General features: G+C 42.6%; 1 protein-coding gene across 3 annotated transcripts in view; it reads left to right on the top strand.

Moving 5' to 3' along the window:
* KCNIP2 (potassium voltage-gated channel interacting protein 2) overlaps positions 1-25832 on the top strand; it is a 35565-nt gene extending 9733 nt beyond the window's left edge. For 2 of the 3 annotated variants that reach the window (XM_069098786.1, XM_069098784.1), the window contains exons 2-8: positions 23402-23526; positions 23870-23939; positions 24346-24416; positions 24527-24634; positions 24850-24954; positions 25187-25249; positions 25592-25832. In XM_069098786.1, the coding sequence (XP_068954887.1) occupies positions 23402-23526; positions 23870-23939; positions 24346-24416; positions 24527-24634; positions 24850-24954; positions 25187-25249; positions 25592-25639 (590 nt within the window). In that variant the 3' untranslated portion in view covers positions 25640-25832. Of the gene's footprint in view, positions 1-16819; positions 17045-23401; positions 23527-23869; positions 23940-24345; positions 24417-24526; positions 24635-24849; positions 24955-25186; positions 25250-25591 lie in introns of those variants that run through there. The other variant, XM_069098785.1, reaches the window with a different exon arrangement.
* Positions 25833-25838: the final 6 nt, after the last annotated feature.

Genomic DNA, 25838 nt, shown 5'->3' with positions numbered 1-25838 from the left:
TCATCTAACTTAAGGTTCTCATTTTACAGAAAAGGAAACTGAGGTCCAGGGAAGTGATTTGCCCAAGGTTATAGGTAGTAAATAATAGAATGAGGATTTGAACCCAGGCCTTATGACTACTTTTCACTATATCATAACTGCCAGGAATAATGAAATCAAATGAAAGAGGGGCAGAAGTAGGATGGGGAGATAAATTTAGTTTGGAGTTTAGAGTTTTAGCTGTCAACAGAACATGAAGGAACAGAAATTCTCAAAGTATTTGGAAGAGCAGCTCTGGAGATCAGGTGATAGATTGGGGATAGAGATATGGAGTTGAGAATCCTATATTTATAATTATCTTTGAGTCTGTGGGAGTAGATGAAACCACCAAGAGAAAATACAAAGAAATAAGAAAAGGGCCAAGAACATGGACTTTTTCCTCCTCCCCAAAAGAGAAAGAATTGGCTGTATATACAATATCATAGGCATATGCCCACAGATCTAAAGCTGGGAGGGACATCAGAGGCTCTCTCATCCATCCCCTATCTAATTCATCCCCTTCATTTTCCTCCAGATGAGGAAAGAGATACCCAGGGAAGTCAAGTGACTTACCTAAGGGTCACACTTGGAGTAAGCATCAGAAACAGGATTTACACTGAGATCTTCTGACTCTGGGGCCAGTGCTCTTTCCATTAGGCCATGCTGGCTCCTCGTATATGAGAAAGAGAACTCAACTTTCCCCTCATTCTTTCTCCAGCTTTTCCATGTCAATTCTCTCTATCTACACTCAGCTCACCAACTCTCAGGACTTACCACATTCCTTGCCCTTGATTCCCATCAGGCATCCTGTCCATGGCGTAACTACAAAGTTTGAAATTTTCCTAAAGAAACCTTTCCTAGGGAATTAATAAAAAGTAAACAAAGAAATGTGAGGATGGCAAAATTACTGATCATAGAGTCTATATAATGAAGTAGATACAGACTGCCCCTCCATATGAACCCCTCCTCTTACCCACCCATCACCTACACCTCACGTTACTATTTCTCTGGATTATATCTGATTTTTCATCACCCAATATAACCTTGGAGTTTCTTAGACTCTTCCTTCTCCCTGACCCCCAACATCTAGTCAGTTGCCCAATCTTCCTCTTCACTGTCTTTTCCATCTGACTCCTCCTTTCTACCCACAAGCCTACCAGCTTTATTCAGACCTGCATCTCTTCTCACCTAAATTGAATTGTCTATCTAGGTAAGTAGCAAATGGTTGTTCCCACCTCCAGTCTCTCCCCTCTCTAATCCATCTCTCATAGATCCTTAGGCATCTTCCTAAAGTATCTCTCTGACTACATTCACCTCCACTTGAAAATCTTCAGTGATTCTGTTGTCTACAGAATAAAGGTTAAAGCCCCTATAACATTCAACGTTATCATTTGGCCTTAATTGACTTGGTCATACACTCATCTTCATGTATACCTGGAGCTTGAATGAGCGGGGTCCCAGCTTCAGATCCAGCCACTCTCCCTGTTCACACCTTTGGTTTTTTTATGCCATCCCCATTCTTGAAATCCTCCCAACACACCTCCATCTGTGGTAGGCCTTTTCTTCCTTCCACCTCTGGCACTATGACCTACATGAAGTTTATTCCCTCCCAAGAGAAAAGAATCCCTTCCTTCTCAAATAGAGTATTACATTTTGCTTGGCCTACCTTTCTTAATAGCCATGTGACTTAGGGCAAATCATTTAACCTCTTGAACTTTGTAAAATGATAATAATGATAATAATAATAATAATAGCATTTATTTAGTGCTTTAAAGTTTACCCTGATCTTTACACACGTTATCTCATTTGATCCTCATAATAATCCCAAGAGGCAGATGCTATTATTACCCCCATTTTTCAGATGTCAGAAACTGAGGTCAAGAGAGATTTAGCCCAGGATCACACAGCTAGTAAATCTCTGAGATGGCGTTTGAACTCAGGTTTTCCTGACTCCAAGTCAGGCACTGTACCACCTAGTGGGACATTAGTATTTGTAGCACTTACCTCATAGAACTGTAATGAGACTCAAATTAGATAACACATATGATGTACTTGGCAAATCTCAAAGCCCTACATAAATATCAGTTGATGTTATTACTATTATTTCATTGTCCTTTGTTTCATAGCTTTTGATGACGTAACTTTTGCCCCTCTTAGATTTCTGAGCTCCTTGAGAGCAAGGACTTTGTGATATGTAACTTGACATAGCCAATGTCCAGCACTGTGCCTTGCATATGTGAGGCCCCAGACTAATGAATAAATGTCTTCAGATGGACTTGACTGCGGCAGATTTGGGTGGGGGTAGAACAAATACACATCCAGTTCTTTACTCCAGCCTTATTCCTCCTTGCCATCCTCTAGGTTGGATATTGGACCAAGCTCACACTTCTGGTCCCAAGGTGGCTTGGGGCTGGCACCACCACTAGGTCTGGTGGGATACTCTGCCACGCTAGAACTGTATTTCCAGTCCTATCAGTGTAGACTCCAGGTTATCTTCTCTGACTCTAGGCTGCTCTGCAGCCCCCCTGGCCCCTGTGGGTCCTGTCCTTGGGTAAAGAAAGCACATCCCTTACTTATTTTCCAAGATTCATATGCTAGGTTTCAGGCTGTTCTGCTCAGACCTACCAAGTTGTCAAGTCAACAAGCCCTTTTTTATATTTTATTTTTTCCAATTACATGCAAAAACAATTTTAACATTAGTTTTTTAAAATTTTGAGGTCCAAATTCTCTCCCTCCTTCCCTTTCCCCCTCCATGAGAAGGCAAAGCAATTTATTGTAGACTACATATGAGCAGTCATGCAACATATATTTCCATATTAGCCATGTTATGAAAGAAAACACAGACCAGAAAAAAAAAAACCAACCAAGAAACATAATGAAAGTTTGGGTTTGTTTTTTTTAAGTGTGCTCCAATTCACATTCAGACTCAGTTCCTTCTCTGGAGGTGGATAGCATTTTTCATCATGAGTCCTTCGGAATTGTCTTGGATCACTGTATTGCTGAGAAGGGCTAAGTTACTCACATCAATAAGTATTTATTAAACACTTACTGTGTGCTAAGCTCTGGGGAAACACAAAGGGGTAAAACAACAACCAGTCCCTGCCCTCAAGGAGCACAATCTATTGGGGTAGACAACATGCAAGATGAGCTGAAGATAATTAATAGAGGAAAGGCACGAACACTGAGATATGAGGAAAGAATTCTTTTAGAAAATGAGAGTTTAACTAGGACTTGGAAGGAAGCCAGGTAGAGATAAGGAGGGAGAGCATTCCAGGCATGGGAGATATCCCGGGAAAATGCTTGGAATGGAGCAGTGTAGTAGTGCCTCATTTGAGAAACATAAGGAGGCCAGTGTCATTGGCTCATAGAAAATGTAGAAAGGAGTAAGGCATGAAAAGAACAGAGAGGTAAGGAGAAGCCAGTGTAAAGGGCTTTATTTTATTTATTTTTTGGAGGAGGTAAGATATGGCAATTGGGGTTAAGTGACTTGCCCAAGGTCACACAGCTAGTAACTTCAAGTGTCTAAGGTTGGATTTGAACTCAGGTCCTCCTGACTCCAGAGCCGGTGCTCTATTCATTATGCCACCCAGCTGCCCTATGTAAGGAACTTTAAAAGCTAAATGGAGGATTTTATATTTGATATTGGAGGTAACTGAAAGCCCCTGGAATTTAGGGGTATCATCTCCTGTGCCCTCCTGGAGATGTCTTTAGCTCTTTGAAATCCTACTTTTGGCTCTGATCTTTTTTTCTCTGTTTTGCTGTATTTTCTTTTCTTTTTTCATTATATACATTTATGTGCATTTAAAATTTTTTTTTATGTTTGTCTTTTTGGAAGGGGAAAGGCAAGACAATTGGGATCAAGTGACTTGCCCAAGGTCACACAGCTAGTAAGTGTTAAGTGTCTGAGGTCGGATTTGAGCTCAGGTCCTCCTGACTCCAGGGCTGGTCCTCTATTTACTGTGCCACCTAGCTGCCCCCATTTATATGCATTTATATTACATACTTTATATATATACATTTAATATTATATACTTTTTTTTACTATATACATTCACCAGGTAGTTGTTACATCTGTTTCCATCTGTTGGGGAAGTATGTTTGTAAGAGGATATTTATGCCTAGTCTACAGGGAGAAGGTGTAGGGTCAAGTGACCTTAACAGTGGCACCATTTTTATCCCAAGACTTTCTACAAAGAACACTGGATTTAGAGTCAAGAAACCTGATGTCAAATTCTGACTCCAACAGTTATTAATGTTGTGACTACTAACAAGTCACTCTGAGATTCAGTTTCCTTATCTGAAAGAGGATTATTCTCATATTGCCTTCCTTATTGGGTTGTAAGGAAAATTATATAAAAACTTAAAGTACTACATAAATATTAGATTATTATCATTATTAATTATTGTTACATCATATCCCTCTAACACCAAATTATAGAAGACTGAAAGTCTCATGAGGTTAAGGACTGTGCTATTGTTTTTAAAAAATAAGTTTTTATTTATTTCTTTTGAGTTTCTTTTTACATAACCATAATTTCCCCCAGCATCCCTCTCAGGCCCCATCTCAGAGAGCCATTCCATATAACAAACAGTATTTTTCAAGAAAAGAAAAAGAGTAAAAAATCAACATAACTGATCAATACATCAAAAAAGTATGAACATTTGTGCAATGTCCAACACTTGTAGACTTCCTCATATCTCTTCTTTCAAGCCATGCTTATTTCTTATAATTTTACAACATTCATTTTTTGGTGTAGTCAATGTATATATTATTTTCTTGACTTGCTTACTTCACTCTGCATTAGTTCATACAGGTTTTTCCTTGATTCTCAATATTCATCACACTTGTCATTTCTTACAGCACAGTAATATGCTATTATATTAACTTACCATGATTTGTGATTTGTTTAGCCATTCCCCAAATGATGGTTAATAGTGAATATTTATTAAGTTCCTGTGTTCCAGGCACTGTACTAAATGATAGTGACACACACACACATAAACACACACACACACACACAATTAATTAATTAAATGAATGAATGAATGCATGAACGAACAAACAAATAAATCAAAGGCCATCCTTGCCCTCTAGGAGCTTACCATCTAATGGGGGAAGACACATAAAAGGAAACTGGGAAAAAAAAAAGCAGGGATAGGGGAAGTAGAATGGGGACAGGGGAGAGAAATTGAGAAGTTAGTCTAAAAAGTCTCAAAGTGGAGCAAGATGAAAAATGAGGAAATGTCTGAGCTTAGTTCTCTGCACAAATGGAAGTTTGGAATTTATGGCCCCACCCTCCAGAGAGGCAGAGAGGAGTAATAAGGTAGAATAGCACTAAGGCAGATGAAATCTTACAGGATGATGAGTTTATCTCACTAATGAGCTTCCTGGGGCATGGTAAAGAAGTCAGCCAGAGAAATCTCAAAATAGTACAGAGAAATGAGCTGAGCTCACAAATTTTTTGCTATCACAAAAAAAAATGCTGCTATAAATATTTTGGTAGTGTATATGGGCACTTTCTTCTTATCAATGGTCACCTTGAGCTATATAGCTAGTAATGGAATCCTTGAGTCAAAGATCATGGAAATTTTAGTACCTTTATTTGCATAATTCCAACTTCCTTTCCAAAATAGTTGTACTGGATTTACAACTTCTCCACCAACAATACAATAATGTGTTTATCCTCCCACACGCCCTGACTATTCCTATATTTTGTCATCTTTGTCAATTTACAGGGTATGAGGTGAAATCTCAAGGTTGTTTTGATTTTCATTTTGCTTATCATTAGTTATTTGGAGCATTCTTTCATGTGGTGGTTGATAGTTTACAAATCCTTTGAGAACTGCTGGTTCAAATCTTTTGACCACTTGTCTATGGGGAAATGACTTTTAGTTATTATATATGTATGTTAATTGCTTATATATCTTAGATAACAAACACTTCTCAGAGAAATTTGATACAAAGGTTTTTTTTTTCTTCCCATCTAACTGCTTCCTTTCTTAGCCTAGTACATTAATTTTATTTGTGCAGAAGCTTTTCAGTTTCATGTAATCAAAGTTATCTTCTGTAATTGCTTTTATCCCTTGTTTGAATAAGAATAATCTTCTAGGGGTAGCTAGGTGGTGGAGTGAATAGAGCACCAGCCCTGAAGTCAGGAGGATCTGAGTTCAAATCCAGCCTCAGACACTTAACACTTACTAGCTGTGTGACCTTGTGCAAGTCACTTAACCCCAAATGCCCTGCAGTCCCTGCCCCAAAAAGCAAAATAATAATAATAATAATCTTCTATTCATAACTGTGAGCAGTATATGGTCTGCTTCTCATTTTTAAAAATAGTATGATCTCTAATACTAGGGTCACATTTCCATTTAGAATGTATTGTAGAATATGGTATAAGGTATTGTTCTAAGCCTGATTCCTGCCAGAACACTTTCCAGTTTTCCAAGAACTCCAAGGGGATTCTTTCCTAAGTAATTTATATTTTCCAGTTCATTGAACCTGGATTAATGAGTTCCCTTGTTTCTAATTCTCTCTTGTTTAGTCTGTTCCATTGATCTACCTTATTTTTTAACCACTACCAGATTGTTTGATGACTAGAAGTGCTATTCCCCCTTCATTGCTACCTCTTCTATTTTCCTTGATATTCTAGATCTCTTATTTTTTCAAATGAATTCTGTTATTATTCTATCAAATTCTACAATGTATGCATTTGATAATTTGACTGGTATAGCATTAAAACTATAAATTAACTTTGGTAGAATTATCTTTCTTATTATATTGGCACAGTCTAACCAGGGACATTGAATATTCCTTCAGCTATTTAAAGTGTTGTGTTTTTTTTAAGGGTCACTTTGTAATTGAACCTATACAAGAATTTTGTGTACTTTGGTAGGTTGATCCCCAAGAATTTTGTGCATTTAGCATTTGTTTTTAATGAGATTTCCTTTTCTATTTTTACCTCCTGAATATTATTATTATTAGATATGTTGGGTTTTTGAGGGTTTATTTTGTAGCCTACAACTTTGCTAAAGCTATTGTCTCAGTATCTTTATGCTTCCTCGAGCTTTTCTAAGTAAAATGCTGCTATAAACCATCATATCATCAGAAAATAAGGCTAGTTTTATCCATCTTTTACCTATCTTTATTTCTGTCACTGTTTTTAATCTTTGTATCCCTGGAACCTTGTACATACTAAGCATTTAGTAAATGTCTGTTAAATTTTTAAAAACTTATTTTAAAAACGTTTTCTCCCTATAAGCCCACCTATAAAATTATCACTTCCATATCTGAGATATGTCTCTTGGTCTTAGCTCATCTGAAGGCATAAATAATTGATAGGTCCCGAACTCACCTGATAATCTAACCCAGAGATTCTCAAACTTATTTGACCTACCTTTCCCTTTAAAAAAAATTACTTTATTTGATAACTCATTTAGGTACCCCAAGACCCAATTGGATCACTTATCCCAAATCTTTTCACTAAGGTTTATACCCCCAACACTCTAATGAATCTTGGATCTCATTGATGTGTGTCATCCCTATAGCTGAGCTGGTTCTGATCAGAGGGTGAAGGAATCATAATTCCCCTAACCTAAAATATGTAACTGGCTCTAGATCAAGCTTCATATCCCATCCAGCCATCCACCAAGAAACCAAAACCATCTGCTGCTACATTTGGACCCTTTGTCTTTCCACCCCTTGCTCTTACTTATCGAACAGAAATCAAATCAATGCTACCATTGTTACTGGAAAGGTTGTGACAGTAGATTGCCCTATGGCTCTACTTACCATTCTTATCTTTCCCCAGACTAAAACTCCCTTCCTTTGCCACCCTCCCCCACATATATTGTCTACCCTATTTAAATGTATTCTTGAAGGCAAGTACTATCAAACTTTTGTACTTGTATCCCCAGTGGGGATGCTTAATAATTGTTGCTCAATAAATGATTTATATTTCATTTATTCAGTCATTCATTCATTCAACAAAGCATATCAACCTATCAGTGCTTCCCAATCCTATATAACTCTTACCCATGATGTCCTATTAAGCCTCCATAGGGGGAGGGAGAAATGGTTCCCTCTATTTCATAGGATTATAGATTTAGAACTGAAATAGACCTCAGAGTAGAAGTGACATGCCCAAGGTCACATAGATAACAACAGATTTGGGGAGCAAACCTATGTTTGCAAAGAGAGCTGGGAAACAAACCTGGGCCCTCTGACTCCAAACCATACACACCCACAGAGTAGAGGTGTGTGTTCTTCATTGTTGTCCCTTGCCAGATTTTCCCCCTGCAGTCTTATATTCCTTATATTTCTTGGGTGATTAATGTTGCTTCTTCCTCACAATCTTTTACTTGTAATGTGTTATAGCCTGCTCACACCTACTAACTTACTTTTTGTTGCCTTTTGGTCAATCCTCTACCTCTTTTCCTCAGGAAAGGTAGAATATCATGATTTGCAGTCATATAACACCACTAGAACAACCTTGGTTCAAAGAACTGCTGTAGTCCCATTCTTCTGCTCATTTCTAGAAACAGTTCCTAGTAACAGGATCTGTCCAAGATCTGCATAACTCTCATAGCAGGAACAATAGACATTCTTCCTCCACTTTGTTTTCTTTGTATGGATGGTTTAGCAACTTCATTAGAGTTATTATGGATCTCACTTAAAAGTCTCTCCAGTGTTTTAGGGCTTGATGCCCTTAGTACAATGCCATCTACCAATAGGAGTGACTGGAAAACCTTACCACGTACAAGAAATTTTTCTTTAATTTGGACATCCTCCATGTCAATAACACACACCTTTGGTGAACCTATGTCTGTTCCCCTGGTTTTTCTATGCCTTACCTTATTTTAGTAAGCATAGGTTTGTCAAAGTCTCAGTTGTTACATCTTTCAAGGAGTCATGTCTGTATTTCCCATAATCAAAAATACTTTTCATAAAGTAAAAATAACAATCATCCCCCTCACAACTTCAATCTACTTTTCTATATGGGTGTTTTTTCTTTTAATGATTCCTACTATGTGGCTAGTTCTATGCTGGGTGCTATTTGAAAAACTGAATGAGCGTAAGAAGCATTTATTAAGTGCCTACTTAATAGATCTTGGGTCAGTCAATAAGAACTTATTAAGTACTTGCTATATGGCAGGCACTGTCATAAGCATGGAGAATACAATACAATACAAGTAGAAAGAACAACAATCTCTGCCCTCAAAGAACCTACATTCTAATAAGGGAAGATAGACATAAAAGGGCCCTGAGAGGTGAGGGGAAGTATAATGGGGAGATATGGTAGAGGAAGTTCAGAGTGTAGCCTAGAGAGGACTGAGGATACACATACAAAGGTGAAGTATGACCCCCACACACACACACAGGATTGTCAACTGTCATGTCCTTTCCAGAAGCAGTGACAGCATTGATGTGATTACTGTTTCCAAAGCAAGAAGTGGAAAGCAGGGCTGGGTGACTACATGCCCAGTGGCAGGACAAATGACAAGTTGTCCTGAATAGATCATCGGATCATCATTTGTATCATAAATTGGGAGCTGGAAGAGACATTACTGGTCTTTGAATCTAAACCCTTCATTGGTTTAGATGAGTAAACTGAAGCTCAGAGAAGTTAAGTGGCTTGGTTGAGGTCACACAGCTAATACAGATTTAAACCCAGGTCTTTCTCACTCCAAATCTAGTCATTTATCCACTGCTCTATGAATTTACTATCATAAGGAGAGGGCCATGTTTTTCCAATCTTTAACAGCACTATCCATTTGGGGAGAAAAGAGATTAGTGGAAGGTGGCAAAATTTATGGGGTAGATGGTTGAATTGGATGAATTTGTGGACCCAAGAAAAGAAGACAAATTCCTTGACAGGTGGGCAGGGGAAAAGCTGAAAATGAAACTGAGAATATAAGATTAACCCACCATTTGACTGGGACCCAGAAACATGGTGGCTACCTCAAGGAGCCTGCAGTCCATGACAGGTATTGGCAGTTGTGATAATAGACAAGTAAATAGGATACAAAGTAGAACATTATAGAGGCAAAGCAGATAATGTGCTACAAGATTTCTGAGGTGGAAGAGCTCACTTCTAACTGGGAAGGAAGGAAGGAATGAAAGAAGGTCAGGAAGGTTTCATAGAGGAGGTGGCTTCTAAATTGGGCCTTGAAGGAAGGTAGAGATTTCAACAGATGGAAATTAGGAGGAAATCTATTTTAAGAATGGGGGACAGCATGAGGAAAGACATTTATTCTATAACAATAAGATAATATTCATAAGAGCTCTGAAGATCTTAAAACTATATAAATTTTAGCTGTGATTAATAATGAGAATGGTGATAGTGACAGTAATGGTAATGATGATGACAATGATAACCATGACAACAGCACCAATGACAACCAGTTGACCAACAATGGAGAAGAAATACTGGAAGCAAAATAACCAGTTAAGAGACAACTAGAAGAGTCTTTAGGAAGGTCAAAAGGATTGAGGTCCTTGAACCTGGGTGACTGAGATTTTTAAAGGTGTTCTCCTCGAGGCCATTTCCATGGTCTTGTCCTGTTCATTCTTATCAGTGATGGGGATGAAGAAAGACATGTTTTTCTAATGTTCAGGTGTAACAAAAACTAAGAAGGATAGATAATTAATATACTATTCTCCCCACCTCTAAAATGAAAGAATTAGGCTTAGTAACCTCAAAGATCCCTTCCAACTTGAAATCCGTAATACTAGGATTGTAGTGGAAGGAGATAGTAGGAGCCAGATGTAAATATATATATTGCAGAGGAATTGGGAATTGATTGTATGTATGGTATGGGAGATGAGAGAAAATATATATGACTCCAAGGTTACAAGCCTAAGGAGACTGGGAAGATGGTGGCACCAATAGCAGAAATAAAAAAGCTAGGAGGAAAGGGAGGTTTTGGTGGGAAATGAAAAGTTCAATTTGAGCCATATTGAGTTTCAAGTGCCATCAGGACATCTAGGCGCAGTTTGGTGGTAGAGAACAGAGTGCTGGGCCTGGAGTCAGACAAAATGGAGCTGAAATCTGACTTAAGACATTTACTAAGTATGTGATCCTGAGCAAATTGCTTAGTCTCTGTTTGCCTCAGTTTCCTCATCTGTAAAATGGGATAATAATAGGACCTACCTTCCAGGATTTTTGTGAGGACCAAATGAGATAATATTTGTAAAGTGATTAGCACAGTATCAGTATCTGATACATAGTAAGTGCTATATATAAATGTTAATTACTACTACTACCACTATTATCATTATCTAGGTGGAGATATCTAGCAGGGAATAGGAAATATCAATGGGGAGAAGTTGAGGGTGGAAAAAAATATTGGCAATTATTTGCATAGAGGTTGTAAGCCATGAAAGGGCATTAGATGAAAGACTATAGAGAGGAAAGAGAAATGGGTCTGAGAGACCAGACCTTAAAAAAAACCCATATTTAAAGGATGAAAGGGAGATGAGCCCCAAAAGAGACAGAGAGAAGGGGAAATTCAGTGTTTCAGAAAGCAAGGGAGGAAAGGGGGTGATCTACAATGTACAAATGCCACAGACAGGTAAAAAAAGATGAGAATGGGAAAAAGGCCACTGGATCTATCAGTAACATCATTAATGACCTTGAAGAGAGGAGTTTCAGCAGAATGAGGAAGTAAGCTAGATTGCAAGTGGTTGTGGTGTGAGTAGGTAGTGAGGCAGAAGAAATGAGTGCATTCTTTCTAGATGTTTGGCAATGAGAGACAGGAGAAAAAAGGCTAAGAGCTTGGTGGGCAAGACAGGTCAAGGGAAACTCTTTATTTGGGGGGGGGGTGGTAAAGTTTGGGTGGGACAGTCAATTAATCCCTTCTAATTCTGAAAGAATGGAATGAGGGTACCAGAGGATCCCATGGAAGGAATAGGCAGTGAAAGATAAAGACTGATCCAGGGCTGAAACAACATGAAATTACTAGAGGAGGTAGAAGCATTATGGAATCTGTGCCCAGGGCACTCTAGTGTGTCTAGATGACAGAGATTAGGGAGGAGAATGGTGGGAGGTGAGCTGCAGGTGCCTGGTAGCCATAAGGGAAAAGGAGGGGGAATATGGTGAAGGCAGATAAGCCTAAAACATTAAGCAACCCCAAGTCCCATATGTAATTCAATTAAGTTCAAGAAAAATGATTAGAACCCTAGTGTGATGAAGAGTATTTTCAGGTACTTGCTGTATGATGATAAGCAAATCACATCACCTCCCTGGGCCTTAGTTTTCTCATTAGTAAAATGAGGATAATAGTTCCTGTCCTCCTGCTTCACAGGTTTGCTATGAAGGCTGAATTTCATGATATAGGTGAAAAGGTTTGTGAACTATGAGTAGGGATACAAACTTAAGGGTTTATTTGTTGAATGTTCAACAAACATTGTTATCATCATTTTGATTATGGGTATTGTTCCTGTTCCCCCAAGCTGAAAATGATCTCTCCCTCTTCTGAAGTAACAGGACTTTGGTTTGGATCTCTCTTATGGCACTGATTCCATAATACAGCTATTTGGTCTAATAATAACTAGCATTTATATATTACTTTAAGGTTTGCAAAGTACTTTAAAATATCATCTCTTTAATTCTCACAACACTAGGAGATATCCTTATTTACAGATGAAGAAACTAAGAATTACACAGCTAGTATCTGAGGCCTGATTCAGACTCATTTCTTCTTGATTCCAAGTTCAAAGCACTATCCACTGTGCCACCTAGCTCCCTCTAAGGAGATAATGGTCTTTGAGCAACTCAGTTGAGCTGATTAATTATCAGGGTAGCTAAGTGACCCTGTGGACAAAGCACCAGCTCTGGAGTCAAAAAGCTTGACATTTATTAGCTATGTGACCCTGGGCAAGTCACTTAACCCCGATTGCTTTCCCCAAAAAAGACAGGAGACAATTATCTTCTTCTTCTTCTAGCGAAACATACTCTACCCCCATAATCTACTATATGCCATAGAGGACACAAAAACAAAAATGAAAATCCCTGCCCTCAGACACTGACATCCTTCACTTGAGGTGGTATTGAGACCTACCCTCCCTCTGTCTTGATCACCCTTCTCTGTATGCTCTTCAGCTAATCGATGTCCTTCTTAAAATATAGCACCCAGAATGGAACCTAATGGGACATGACATCAGAATTAGCACAACTCCTGAGTTATGGAATTCATCTTAGTATTTCAATGGATCTGAGGCCTCTTTAACGTGAATCCGCCATGCCATGGTACTGATCACAGCCCATACAGGCATCCAGTATGATTCTTGACCATGCCTTCTCATAAGTCCTCCCTAAAGAATTTGCCCAAATGTGCTGAAGGTCTTCCACGACATTAGACTTTAGGAAAATCTCTCTCTCTCTCTCTCTCTCTCTCTCTCTCTCTCTCTCTCTCTCTGTCTCTCTCCCTCTGTCTTTCTCTCTCGTTATACATACGTACATATACATATTTATCATATTCACATATGTATGTGTGTATACATGCACATATATACATATTAACAACTATATTTCAATGTAATTGGTTTTCTTTGTGATCCTATTTATTTTATGCATTTATAAACACTGAAAAGGGGCCTGTAGCCTTCAACAAGAAGCCAAAGAGGTTCTTGACACAAGAAAGGTTAAGAATCCTTGTTCTCCTATTTTACATTCTACAGATTCAGAGAAATCAATTGCACAAGTGCGAGGTGGGGTCATAGAAAGTTGTGCCTGGCCAGAAGTTCATCTGAAAAAGACCTTGAGCTTTTAGGAAGCACTACAAGCTGAAAAAAATCAACTGTATAATAACAATCCAAAAAGGCAATAAGGTCTCAGGCTGCATTAAGAGAGGCATTGGACATAGGCCTAGGGAGCTTACAATCCCACTGTACCATGAGTTAGTCAGACCACCTCTACAAGACTACGTTCAATTTTTGACAGCATAATTTAGGAAGGACAATGATAAGCCAAGGACTATTCAGAAGAGGACAATAAAGCTATATAGCAATCATTTGAAGAAACTGGAAATAAAGAAAAGGCAAGAGAACTTGATATCTTTTTGAAAGACTGTCCCATGGAAAACTGGCTAGGCCCATGCTACTGGACTGGTTCCAGAGGGCAAAACTAGTAAGAATAGAAAATTATCAAGGGGTAGATTTAGATCATTCACATAAGGAAAGACTGCCTAAACAACCACAGTTATCCCAAAGTGGAAAGGCCCACCCTGGAATAATGGCTTCCTCTTCATACCTGACGGCCATTTGCTGAGTCTGTAAAAAGCTAGCATGATATAGTAAAAGGAGCCCCAGATCTGCAGTCAGAAAAGATCTAGATTTGAATCCCTTCTCTGACACTAGCAATTTTGTGACCAGGCTAAGCCTGTGACTATTTCTCCAAGTCTCAGTTTTCACCATCTGTAAAACGGGAGTAGAGATGCTTTTGATACTTCCTCATAAGGTTGTTAGTATGAAATTGGATGATGTAGATGTGATGCTTTACAAACTTTTATGTCCTGTATAAAATTACTTATTATTATAATGAATTCTTATTCAGGTATGGGTTGACCTGGGTAACCTCTCAGATCCTTTCCAACTCTGAGATTCTGTCATTCAGTGCATAAGTGGAAGGCTAAATACTAGCAGGTTATGGATGGCCTCTAATGCCAGACTGAGATGGTAACCAGCTCTCCCTGGCTGGTAGACTGGGTAGCACAGTCTGTCATGGATGTTTGTAACTCTGGTCTCCCACTGATTCAGTCTGAAATATAATTTCCCCTCAAAAGTGGGAGAAAGGAGGCAAAGTGGGGAAATGAGGAGATGGGAACTACCACCACACATACACTCCTTCCATCTATGAGATAATGGATTTGAGGACTGGAATCTCTTGTGTTGGAAGAGGGTGACCCCCAGTGGTTTTGGTGCAAAACTACAACACCTGGAGCTTCAGCCCTTTGGGCAGAAAGTTTGGATATTCATTCCATACCCCGCCCTTTACCAGTCCTCAATAATCCCCCACCCCCCAGTTAAACCACAAGAGCAGGATAGAAAGAGTTACAACTGCCTAATGCTTCTTTACCACTCCTGTACTTATCATTCACTCATCAGGTCCTGTTCAACTCCCATAGTATAGAGACCCTGGCCCTGTAAGCCCACACAGGGAGATCCAGTAAAGGATACAGTCTTTAACCAGGCCCCCTAGCTCTCCCCAGCACCATGACACTACTGTGAAGAAGAAACTGGGGTAGGCCCCCTAAGTCATGTTTCCAGGGCAAAGGCTTGATAGGGGCCATATCCTAAACTTGCTAAAACCCTCAAGCCATGGCCCAATGCTAAATCTCATGAATTACATTATTTTGGGGGCTTATAATGTCTCTCCTCCCTTCCCCCATGAAAATACCTTCTCTCTAATGACCCCGACTACATACATATGAGGGAAAGGGGACATCAGAAAAACTATTTCTTGAAATGGCAAAGGAAACCATTGGGGTATGATCCTGGCGGGCTCAGATTTCTTTATTTAGCTCATTAGCTGGGATCAGAGAGGCCCTGGGGATCCAGACACTGTGGTCACTGCTAGACATAACTGCCCCCCACAAGACTCTGCTCACTCAGGTCTTTCCCCAGGTTTAGGGCACAGAGCAGGTCTAGGGAGACAGTGTCTAGGAGAGGAGCCCCCAATGATCCCACCAGTCTACTCTCAGGCTATCAGCAGCATTGATTGCTGTAGCCAAAGAGACAGCTAGGCGGGAAATGATGCCTTTCTTTTGCTATCCAGGGTGAAACTGAGGCCTAAGAGGAGACAGGTATAATCAGGATAATTAGCAGATCCAAAGGTCCTTGAACTAGCCCCATCATCACCACCTCTATCAGGGAACTGCCCCTTTTCCCCCATCTACACAAACATACATATCCTCTTTCCCCATATTCCCAAAGGCACTTATAGACAAAAACCTGTCTATACAGACATATGCATATTTTCTATTTATATTTACATCTATACAATATCTAGGATACATATATAGCAGGTATTATACATACACATACATATCAACAGTCACTGTCACATATTCAGATACAAGTACTTTTACATAGCAGAATGTAATCTATCTCTTACCTCCCTTTCTACTTCTTATCTGTCCCTGCTTTGCCCTCCATCAAAGGACAGCAAAGAGTAGCCACTCCCATCCACACTTAATCCTTACTGCCCCTCCTCCCATTGCCCCCACTATATTCATCAGTCTCCAGCTCTATCTCTATTCCCCTCTTTTTCTCCCCATTGCTCTGTCTCCCCATCTGTCTTGGTCAGTACCCCCATCAGTCTCCCTCTCTGTCTCTGCCCTCTCAGTGCTCTCATTCCCATCTGCCTGCCTCCCCCATTCTTCTGTCTGTCTTTAATCCACCTTTTGTCCCACACCCCCCATTTCCCATCTTCTCTGCTTCCTATTCCTCTGTACCCCTGTGTATCCCCCTCTCTGTGTCTACCCCTCATTTGTCCCCAATCCTCTCTCTGACTCCCTCATCCCTTTATCTGTCTCCCTGTCATCATCTCTCTGTCTTTATCTAAGACCCTTCCCTACCATCTCATTGCCACTTGCTAAAAAAAGGGAACAGTGGCTGGGATAAGGGCTGACTTACTGACCTTCCCCTTGGCTGACTGGATTGGGCCAAAACACTCCATTCCACAGTGCCTTCCCCCGGCAGAGGAAGAGGCCCAGGCTGAGGCTAGGAGAGGGGGGTGGGGTGGGGGGCGGGGGATGGGGAAGGCGGAGGGAAGAAGGAAGGGAGGGAGGGGAGAGAAGCCAGTGGGAGGGTGAGGCACAGGGAGAGGGAGAGAGAGAGGAGAAAGGGGTAGACAAGGGCAGGCAAAGCAGGGGGTATCAGCTGGGGGGCTCAGGGAAGGGGGCCATGCCCCCACTTCACCCACCATGAATCTAGAGGGGCTGGAAATGGTGGCTGTGCTTGTGGTCCTGGCCCTATTTGTCAAGGTCCTGGAGCAGTTTGGCCTTTTTGAGCCTGTCTCCTTGGAAGGTAACCCAGGAGTCCAAATGGGAGCCAGGAGGGTGAGATGGGTTGGGGGATGGGGAGGTGGGAAGTTGGGTGGTTGTGCCCTGTACTAGTTAACACAACCAATGAACCAAAGACCTCCTTCCTTCTCTCTTATTAGGGGCAAGGAATGAGCTGGGGGGTGAAGGTGGTATGGAGTTCTTGGGGAAGGTCTGCTTGAGGGTATATGAGGAAGAGTATTTGGGATACCCTGGAGGTTTGGGGAGGAGCAGGGCTCAGGCTGCAGGACAGAAGGGATATGATGAGGGAGTTCCTGGGGGGTGAAATCAATTCCAACCTTAGTAGGGCTGATGTGTCAGAGACCAGTGAATCGGCAAGATTGTGTTATTTCTATATATTACTGAGTGTGATTGTATTTGTCTAGTATGTATGATTTCTGAGACTATGTGTGTAACTGTGAGTGTAATTATGTGTTGTAATTGTATTTGCACCTCACAAGTCATGTGTTCCATGGCTTTGACAGTGAATTGTGTAAATTGTATGTCCATGGACTTTGGGGTATTTGAGTACATGGGTGGAGGGAGGGAAGCAGAAGCTCTGAACTCTGGTTCATAAGGGAAAGAGAGGGAGGACCTCTGACTTTTACTACCTGTGTGACCTTATTCTTGGGCAAGTGACTTAATCTCCCTGTGCCTCAGTTTCTTTATTTGTAAAATGAAAGGAAGGAGTTGGATTAGATGATTTCTTTGGTTCCTTCCAGCTCTAGATAACCTGTAATCTCTCCTGATCTCCATGGGGGAAATTCATGGTAGAGCTGACCTAGCCTCCATCATTCCCAGACCTAGGACACCTCATCTCCCTAAGAGGCAGGGATGGTCAAGGTTAAGGCATGAGACAGATGGGAAATCAATTCCCCAAACCCATTTGTGGCTCTGAGGAGGAAGGGAGAAGTGATTGAGATTAAGTCCTCCCCCGCTTCATGAAAATCCTTGCCCCTCTTCCATCCTGGGGTTCGGCCCTATCCCACCTGCCCTTTTTCTGCAAATGGGATGGAAGCAGGAAGGATAAAACCTAGACACAAAGGAGAACTTACAGACTCAAGTGGAGGGGACTGGGGCAAAATACTGAAACAGGGAAATTGGTCAATATTTACCCTTAGAAATCTACGTAAACCCTAAATATTTAGACTGAAATCAAGGGCCTTATTACCTGGAAGCAGTGAATAAAGAAGGTGGCTTCTGAGGTGACTCCCCCTACCAAATTTTGTGCCTCTCTGGGAGCCCAAAGCAGTGATGAGGATAGAGATTTAAAAAAAAAAAAAAAAGGAAGAGCAGGGGAGAAAAATTGCTCTAATGAAGTGGGCAGGGCTGGCTGAGGAGATGTGTAACTCCAAGATAGGAAAACCCAAGCATCCTAAAGGCTGGAGATGGTCCTTCACTCTTCCTAGATCCTTCAGTTCTCTCCTACCTAAACACCCACTCTCAGAGAGAAAAGAACAGAAAACTGAGGCCATAAGTTAATGTGAAAGGATAAGGTGACAGAGAGCCTAAGGGCTTGCTTCCTTACTCCCCCATCCCCCACCCCACTCCCGGAAGGCGGCAGGGAGACCACAGGCTCAATCTGGCGTTGGGGAAACCAGAGCCCCAGCTAATGGAGCCCTGGGCAGAAGGCCAGACCAGTCAATCGATCCTCTGCCCTTGGGGGTGGGGGGGACATTGGGGGACAGTGACAGGGGCAGGGGAAACAGAGATAGGATCAAACCTTGGTCTGATCCCTGAAGAATAAGGAGACGGTGGGAGTAGGTGACTATTTTGTGATTTGATGTGTGATTATATGTGACTGTGTTTATGAGTCTTCTGTTTTTTGTGTGACTGTGACCTGGTCCTTAAGTGTCTATGTATAACTGTGTACTTGAGCACATATGTGTTTGGGATATGGGATAGAGGGGGTGTTGTACTTGTGTGGGTGGGTATGACTGTTTAGGCATGTTCAACTGTCACTGTGACTTGGTCTATGGGACTGTGTGTGACTGTAGGTGTATCACCACATATTTCAGGCAACAAAAGTCGTGCATCCCTGTGCAGCTGAACTATCAAGACACATTCACTGAGTATCTCTTCCTTCCTCCTGTTTCCTCCCTCTATACCCCCACCCCACCCCAGTCCTTGTGGAACCACAAGGAGAAAGAGAAGAAGGAGAAACTAAAGTCTCTACTCTGGAGGGATCCCTGGTCTGGTTAGGGAGCCAGTGCTCATACAGGAAAGAGACAGCAGATTTTGTAAAGCAGTGTATGATGAAGACCAACTGGGGGCTCAGATGATCAGTGCTATTCTGAGTGTCTGGGTGTCCATGTATACGTACTACTGTGTATCTCTCACTCTATGTCTGTGCGGCATCTTGTATCATTTTAATTGTCTGTCATTCTGTGTTACCATGTTTCACTGTGTCATTGTGTGTGATTATATGTTTATGTGTATATAACATCATGTGTCTATCACTCTGTACCAATGTATGCCTGGCTCCTTGAGAGCAGAGACCAGGTGTTAGCCACCTTTGTATCTCCCTGTGCCTATAGTGCTTTGCTCATAGCTTCACACTTAATAAATGTTGTTGAATGAATGCATGTCTTTCTGGGTTTGCGTGTCTGTCTATATTATGTGTTCATAGCAAACAGCTCAGTGGGATACTTCCATGTGGAAAAAGTTGCCCCTGTGCCTGCTGTGATCCCATCCTTTCTGGGAATGCTAGGGAAATGATGAAATGGGAGAAAGAATTTTGGAGGGGTATTCACATCCCCTTCCTCTCAGAGTCCAAGGAACTTTAGGGGCAAAGCCTATCCAAATTCTTCCCCACCCTACTGCATCATCCATTATCATATTTCCCTTTCCCCTTCTTCCTCACTCTTACTCTTCCAAAATAAGGAGTTTGAATTAGATGGTCTCCAAGGTCCTTTCCAACTCTGTGAAGTTTTGTCTTTGGAGTTGCTGCCCCTTAATTAAAAAAAAAAATGCCTGAGCTGTTGACTTCAAATAACATATGCCGGCTTGCATGATATTTGCATACAATTTGCATGACGTTCATTTAATGTTAGACTGCAGTGAAATCACCTGAGTCCAGCCCTTCTTCCTGGAATGACCCTCAAGTATCCTGCAGCCTCCTTATCTTCACCACAGTTCCTCTTTATCCCTGAGCCCCCCTAGACCTCTCCCTTCTATCCCAGTGTCTTCCTCAGTCCCTCCCTCTGCTTGTGAGTCTCTGAGTCTTTGTGTGAGGCAGGGAGGTGGGGCTGGGCCACCTTGGTGTGTTCTGGGGGAGTTAACCTTCTTTCCTTGGGGTCTTCTTTCTTCCCAGGGAACCCACCCAGGCCCACTAAAAAAGCGCTGAAGCAGCGATTCCTCAAACTGCTGCCGTGCTGTGGCCCCCAAGCCCTGCCCTCAGTCAGCGAAAGCAAGTGCCCCCCTCCTCTCCTTCTGTCCTGGGGAGTGGGGTGGGCAGCTGGACTGTACGGGGGAGATCAATGATGGGGATCTGGGGGAGAGATGGGCAATTCCTGCCCTGCCCTTCTCATTGCCTTGGTTGACTGCCCCCATCCCACTTCCATTCACCCAGACCCTGGTATCAGGCAGTGGTCAGTGTGGCTGAGGATGGGTAAAAAGAGAGATGAAACAAAGTGTGGGGGCAGTATCTAGAGCTGCATGTGTCAGGCCTATGTCACTAATATTGAATGCAACCTTGTGGTCCACCTCTTTGGCTGTGTTTCCTGGTTTGTATGCCTAGAAAATTCCCTTTTTCTGAGTCTTGATTCCCTGTTATTTGTGTGAGTATCCATGTTTGTGTGTGTGTGTGTGTGTGTTCCTGTGTAGCTGAATCCTTGTGTATATGTCCTTCTGGGTATGTTGTATCAATGTCTAACTGGCTCCTTAAAGGAAGGGACCATGTTCCATTTACTTCTGTATTCCCCAACGCCAACTACAGTCACATGTGTGTATGTTCCCTCTTTGTGTATCTGTTCCTCTCCATATGTCCTCATGTATATATATGTCTGGTTCAATTCAACAAATATTAAGCATCTGCTGCCTTCAGAGCACTGAGCTCAACACTAGGGGCCATTAGACAATACACAATCCCTGTCCTCCTTTAGCTTATAACCTGATGGGGAGCTATAACACAATTTGGCACCAACTTAACCCTTTTTGCCTTTTTCACAGCATAGAGGGGGTTGGACTGGAGTTTCCTACTCTATGGAGGGCTGAGCACTCCCTTTCATTCACTCTATGGGCCATTCACATTGTACCACACAGTCTTTCCACCTAGGACTGCCTTCTCCAACTTTTGTGCATATGCAGAAGCCTCTCCATCCCTAAAATAGACTTGTTGCCTCTCTTCCCCATTTATTGAAATCATTCTCCTTCTTGAAGGCCTGACTAGATGTCACCCACTCCAGGATAGTATCTCTAACCTCCCCAGCTAGAATCAATTCCTCTTCCTTCCAACTCTCTCATGCTACAGCATTTAATCCAGATTCAACTTAAATCCAACAAATATTAATTGAGCAACTATTATGCATGAAGTCTTGAATTAGGTGTTGAAACAAAACTTACTCTCTACTATTGAGGTGCTACAGTCTAGTAGAAAGAGATGGCACATATACTAATACCTACAGTACAAAGTAATATGTGACAAGTACATTGGAGAAGTGCTGTGTAAGATAATGGGTAGAGATAGGGGAAGGACTTTAATTACCGGGGATCAAAGAAAGCTTCTTGGACAAGATGACATTTGAATTCAACTTTAAAGATCTGTGGTTCCAAAAGGGGTCAGGATTGGAGATAAAGATTTAGGGATCACCTGCATAGAGAGGGGAGTCAAAGTTATAGAAGTGAATAAGGTTGCCAATGGAGATTGTAGAGTGAAAAAGGGAAGAGAGCCTATACCAAACCTTCAGGGAACAAGGGTCAAGAAGAAGAGCCAAGGACGGAGACAAATGAGGAATAGATCCAGAGAAAGGAGGAACAATGGGAAGATGCCTTGTCTCTGAGGCTGAGGGGGATAAGTATTCATAAGGAAGGGCTGATCAATAGTGTCAAATGCTGCAGGAGGATGGATATGGGGAGGCAGTGTAGTAAGAGTGGAAATCAATCAACCAACCAACAGGCATTTATTAAGCCAAGCCCTGTGCTAGTTAACTGAGTGTCTATGTTTCTGTGGTTCCTGGTGTATTCATTAACAAGCTTTTATAGAATGATGTGCCAAGCACTGTACTAGGTACCAAAACATAAAGATTTCAGTGTTTGCCTATCTCTCGTGCAAAGGGTATGACATGTTGTGTTTCTCTAGTTGGTATTTATCTCAGATGGAGTGTCTGTGGGGCTTGTTTGTAGTGTCTGTCTGTGTGCTGTGCTGTCGGCAACGTGTCCTATCTTATGTGTAACATGTATTTTGAATTCTATATATGTGTTAAGTGTGTTTAATTTTTTTTTCTCATCTGGAGATTTCTCAGGGCCTAGATGACTCACAATCCTGGCTGGGGATGGAGGAGGGGGTATGGTTGGAGGGAAGGCTGAGAAAGGTTCACTTTGAGGGTCTGGATCCATATACAAGGGAATGGAAGCTTGGATCTAAAGTTGGAATGATTTGTGGAGAGCCTGGAAGGGATATTGGGCTCTGGTTTTAAAAAGTTGTCGGTTCAGTGAGGGTGGAGAGACTAATGGTCTACTAGTGGTAGACATGAATCTAGGGGTAGAGGTGAGGATAGGGGAGATGGGGATGGAGAATGGGGAATCCCTACAGGACCAGACTTGGCAACTGATTGGATATAGAAGGAGAGGGTGAGTGAAGAATCTACTCTGGGGTTGGGAACTTGGGGGACTAGAAGGAGAGTAGTATCATCAACAGAAATTGGGAAAAGTAGGGAAAGGCTTGGAGGTGGGAGGTGAGGACAATAATGATTTCTGCACATGATGAGCTTGAGATGAATTTGGGGGTGTGTGAATAGATACAATGAGGATGAGGGAGGAGAGCTAGGGATGATGTAGGGGGAGAGCTGGTAGTGAGGAAAATGAATATGGTGCTGGGGTAGAGAGGGAAAAGAAAAGGGAAAGGGATGGGAACAAAGATGAGGTAAGAGATGAGGAGGAGATGGCAGTGAATTAACTGGGGTGGGGGGCTGTAGCCTCCTCTCCATGCCTTTGTTTCCTATGGGGCAGGGTGGGGAATGTGGAGAAAGACCAATCTCTAGGACTCGGGCACTTTCTGGTGAGAGAAGGGAAGATTCCTTGTGGTAAGGAAGAGGAAAGATTTGGGGAGGGGGCTTCGCAGGGTATTGGGAGGATGCCTCGGAGCCCCGGACCTGAGGTGCCGCTGTCCCCCCAACCTCTGCAGATAGCGTAGAGGATGAGTTTGAATTGTCCACTGTGTGTCACCGGCCCGAGGGGCTGGAACAGCTTCAGGAACAGACCAAGTTCACCCGAAAGGAGTTGCAGGTCCTATACAGGGGCTTCAAGAACGTGAGTGTGGGCGGGGCTAGGGGCGGGGTCTGATGGGCAAGAAATAGAATGCTTACTGAGATGGGGTGGACAGATTGGGTTGGGGTTGGGTTTGATCTGGGGCTTCAGAAACTAGAGCGAGGTCTACAGGGTCCTGAGCCTCGCGTATCTATTTGAGCGGTTATGGATGACAGAGGTCCGATGGTACTGAGAGGGGGCAGCTGAGCAGGGAATCTTGGTCCTCTCTATCTACCTGGAGTGGGAGGGACCTTCGGAAGTCCTCGGTATTTTGTGAGGCTGAGGGATTGGGAATGGAGCCCTGCACTCTTCCCGGCTGCCCTCAATTTTGTGCTCTCTGTCTCAGGAATGCCCCAGCGGCATCGTTAACGAAGAGAATTTCAAGCAGATTTACTCCCAGTTCTTCCCTCAGGGAGGTGAGAACGTTGGCCCTGGATCCCCTGCCTGCAGCCTTTAGATTAGGAGTTGCCTCCCGGTGTAGGTAGGGGTGGGTACGTGGGTTTCTGTCCCCTTTCCCATCCCCCTCGTCCTCAAAGACCCATACACCCTTTATGGCAGGCCATTCTGTGGACTCTGAGGTGGGTATCTGGAGAGAGTTAGGAAAGCTGGAGAGATCTAGTGGTATCTTGGAGGAACCCTGAGGTGACTGGAAAGCTTAAGGGAGAACTTTCACGGGGGGTGAGTGGGGGGGGGTGATGGAAGGAGGAGAATTTGGAGGAAGCCATTCTCTGCGGGAATTCTGGAGGAGCAGATTCCAGAAGGATTTAGGGAGAATATGAGGTTCACCACTGTGCTTACATTCCTTGTTACCCCTCCCCCCAGATTCCAGCACTTATGCCACCTTCCTCTTCAATGCCTTTGACACCAATCATGATGGTTCTGTCAGTTTCGAGGTAAGGTGAGAGGGATATTCCTAGGGCTCCAACTTCAGAGAGCTCTGGGCAGAATCAGGGTGGAGGAGAGAAGGGAACTCCTGAACTTTTTCTGCCTAACCCCACCCCAGGATTTTGTGGCTGGTCTGTCGGTGATTCTCCGAGGAACCATAGATGATCGGCTTAATTGGGCCTTCAACCTATATGACCTCAACAAGGATGGCTTCATCACCAAGGAGGTAAGAGGCCCAAGAGGGAGACCACTAGGAAGTTAGGAATTAATATGAAAAATGCCAGAGAAATGTGGAAGCATGAAAGGGCTGAGGGGGGCAGAAGGGAGACTATTAATGGGAAAAGGGCAGAGAGGTACAAGGGAGGACGCTGCCCCACTGTATCATCAAAGGGGTCTGAAGGAAAGACTTAAAGATGAGCTTTAAATTTTTTATTCCCCCAGGAAATGCTGGACATCATGAAGTCCATCTATGATATGATGGGCAAGTATACATATCCTGCCCTTCGAGAGGAGGCACCAAGGGAACATGTGGAGAGCTTCTTCCAGGTGAAAGGGTTAGGTGACAGGCATGGGAGGGTGCTGACTGCATTGAATTGGATGTTGAGGTATCTTGGATCAGTATAAAAGAGACCAGATGTGGAGGGATAAGGGAACACCAAGTCTAGGATGGAGAGGGAGTTGACATGATGTAGGTCTGGCATTCTATACCCATATCATTCCCTACCCCTCATCCTCATGCCTCTATCTTGGCACTGATCCTGCTTACATATCCTTACAGAAGATGGACAGAAACAAGGATGGTGTGGTGACCATTGAAGAGTTCATTGAGTCCTGCCAGAAGGTACAGCCCTAAGATCCCCCTCCTCAAACTCTCAGACTCCCTGGGATGGTGTGACTCCACCATCTCTAGAGGAGATCCTGAAGGGGAGGTACAGGGTTGGTTAAACTCCTTTTCCTAGATAAGGGCAAAAGAGGGAAGAGAGTGTGGGACCAGGACACAAGCTTCTCAACCCTCCCGTCCCCCCACCAGTTTCTGTCTCTCCCTGTCTGGATCTGATTGCTGGCTCCATTTCTCCTATCTTGCTCTCTTTTGATGTCTTTGTCCCATCGCATGTCCATGGTGATCTCCTTCTTTGTCTTCTGACTCTCTCAATATATTTCTGTCTCCCTCTCTCTCTACTAGGATGAGAACATCATGCGTTCCATGCAGCTCTTTGACAACGTCATCTAATTCGATATACAGAGGGGTTGTCATGTGCTAGGGGAAGTTCCTGGGCTCCCCTGCCCAGATGGACCTCACTCTTCTTTTCCCAGGTCTATCTCCAGCCCCCATCCTGTGTCTACAGGGGCCCAGGCAGCCCACAGGGGTTGCTAGGAGACTGTGACCCCTTTGGGTTTATCTGGGTTCTGAGGTAAAAGGGGTTGGAGGT

The sequence above is a fragment of the Petaurus breviceps genome, unplaced genomic scaffold, assembly GCF_028583685.1.
Source record: "Petaurus breviceps papuanus isolate PSGF00001 unplaced genomic scaffold, PetGlider_PUasm1.0 37, whole genome shotgun sequence".
Classification (NCBI taxonomy): Eukaryota; Metazoa; Chordata; class Mammalia; order Diprotodontia; family Petauridae; genus Petaurus; species Petaurus breviceps.
This window is presented reverse-complemented; position numbering and strand designations above follow the sequence as displayed.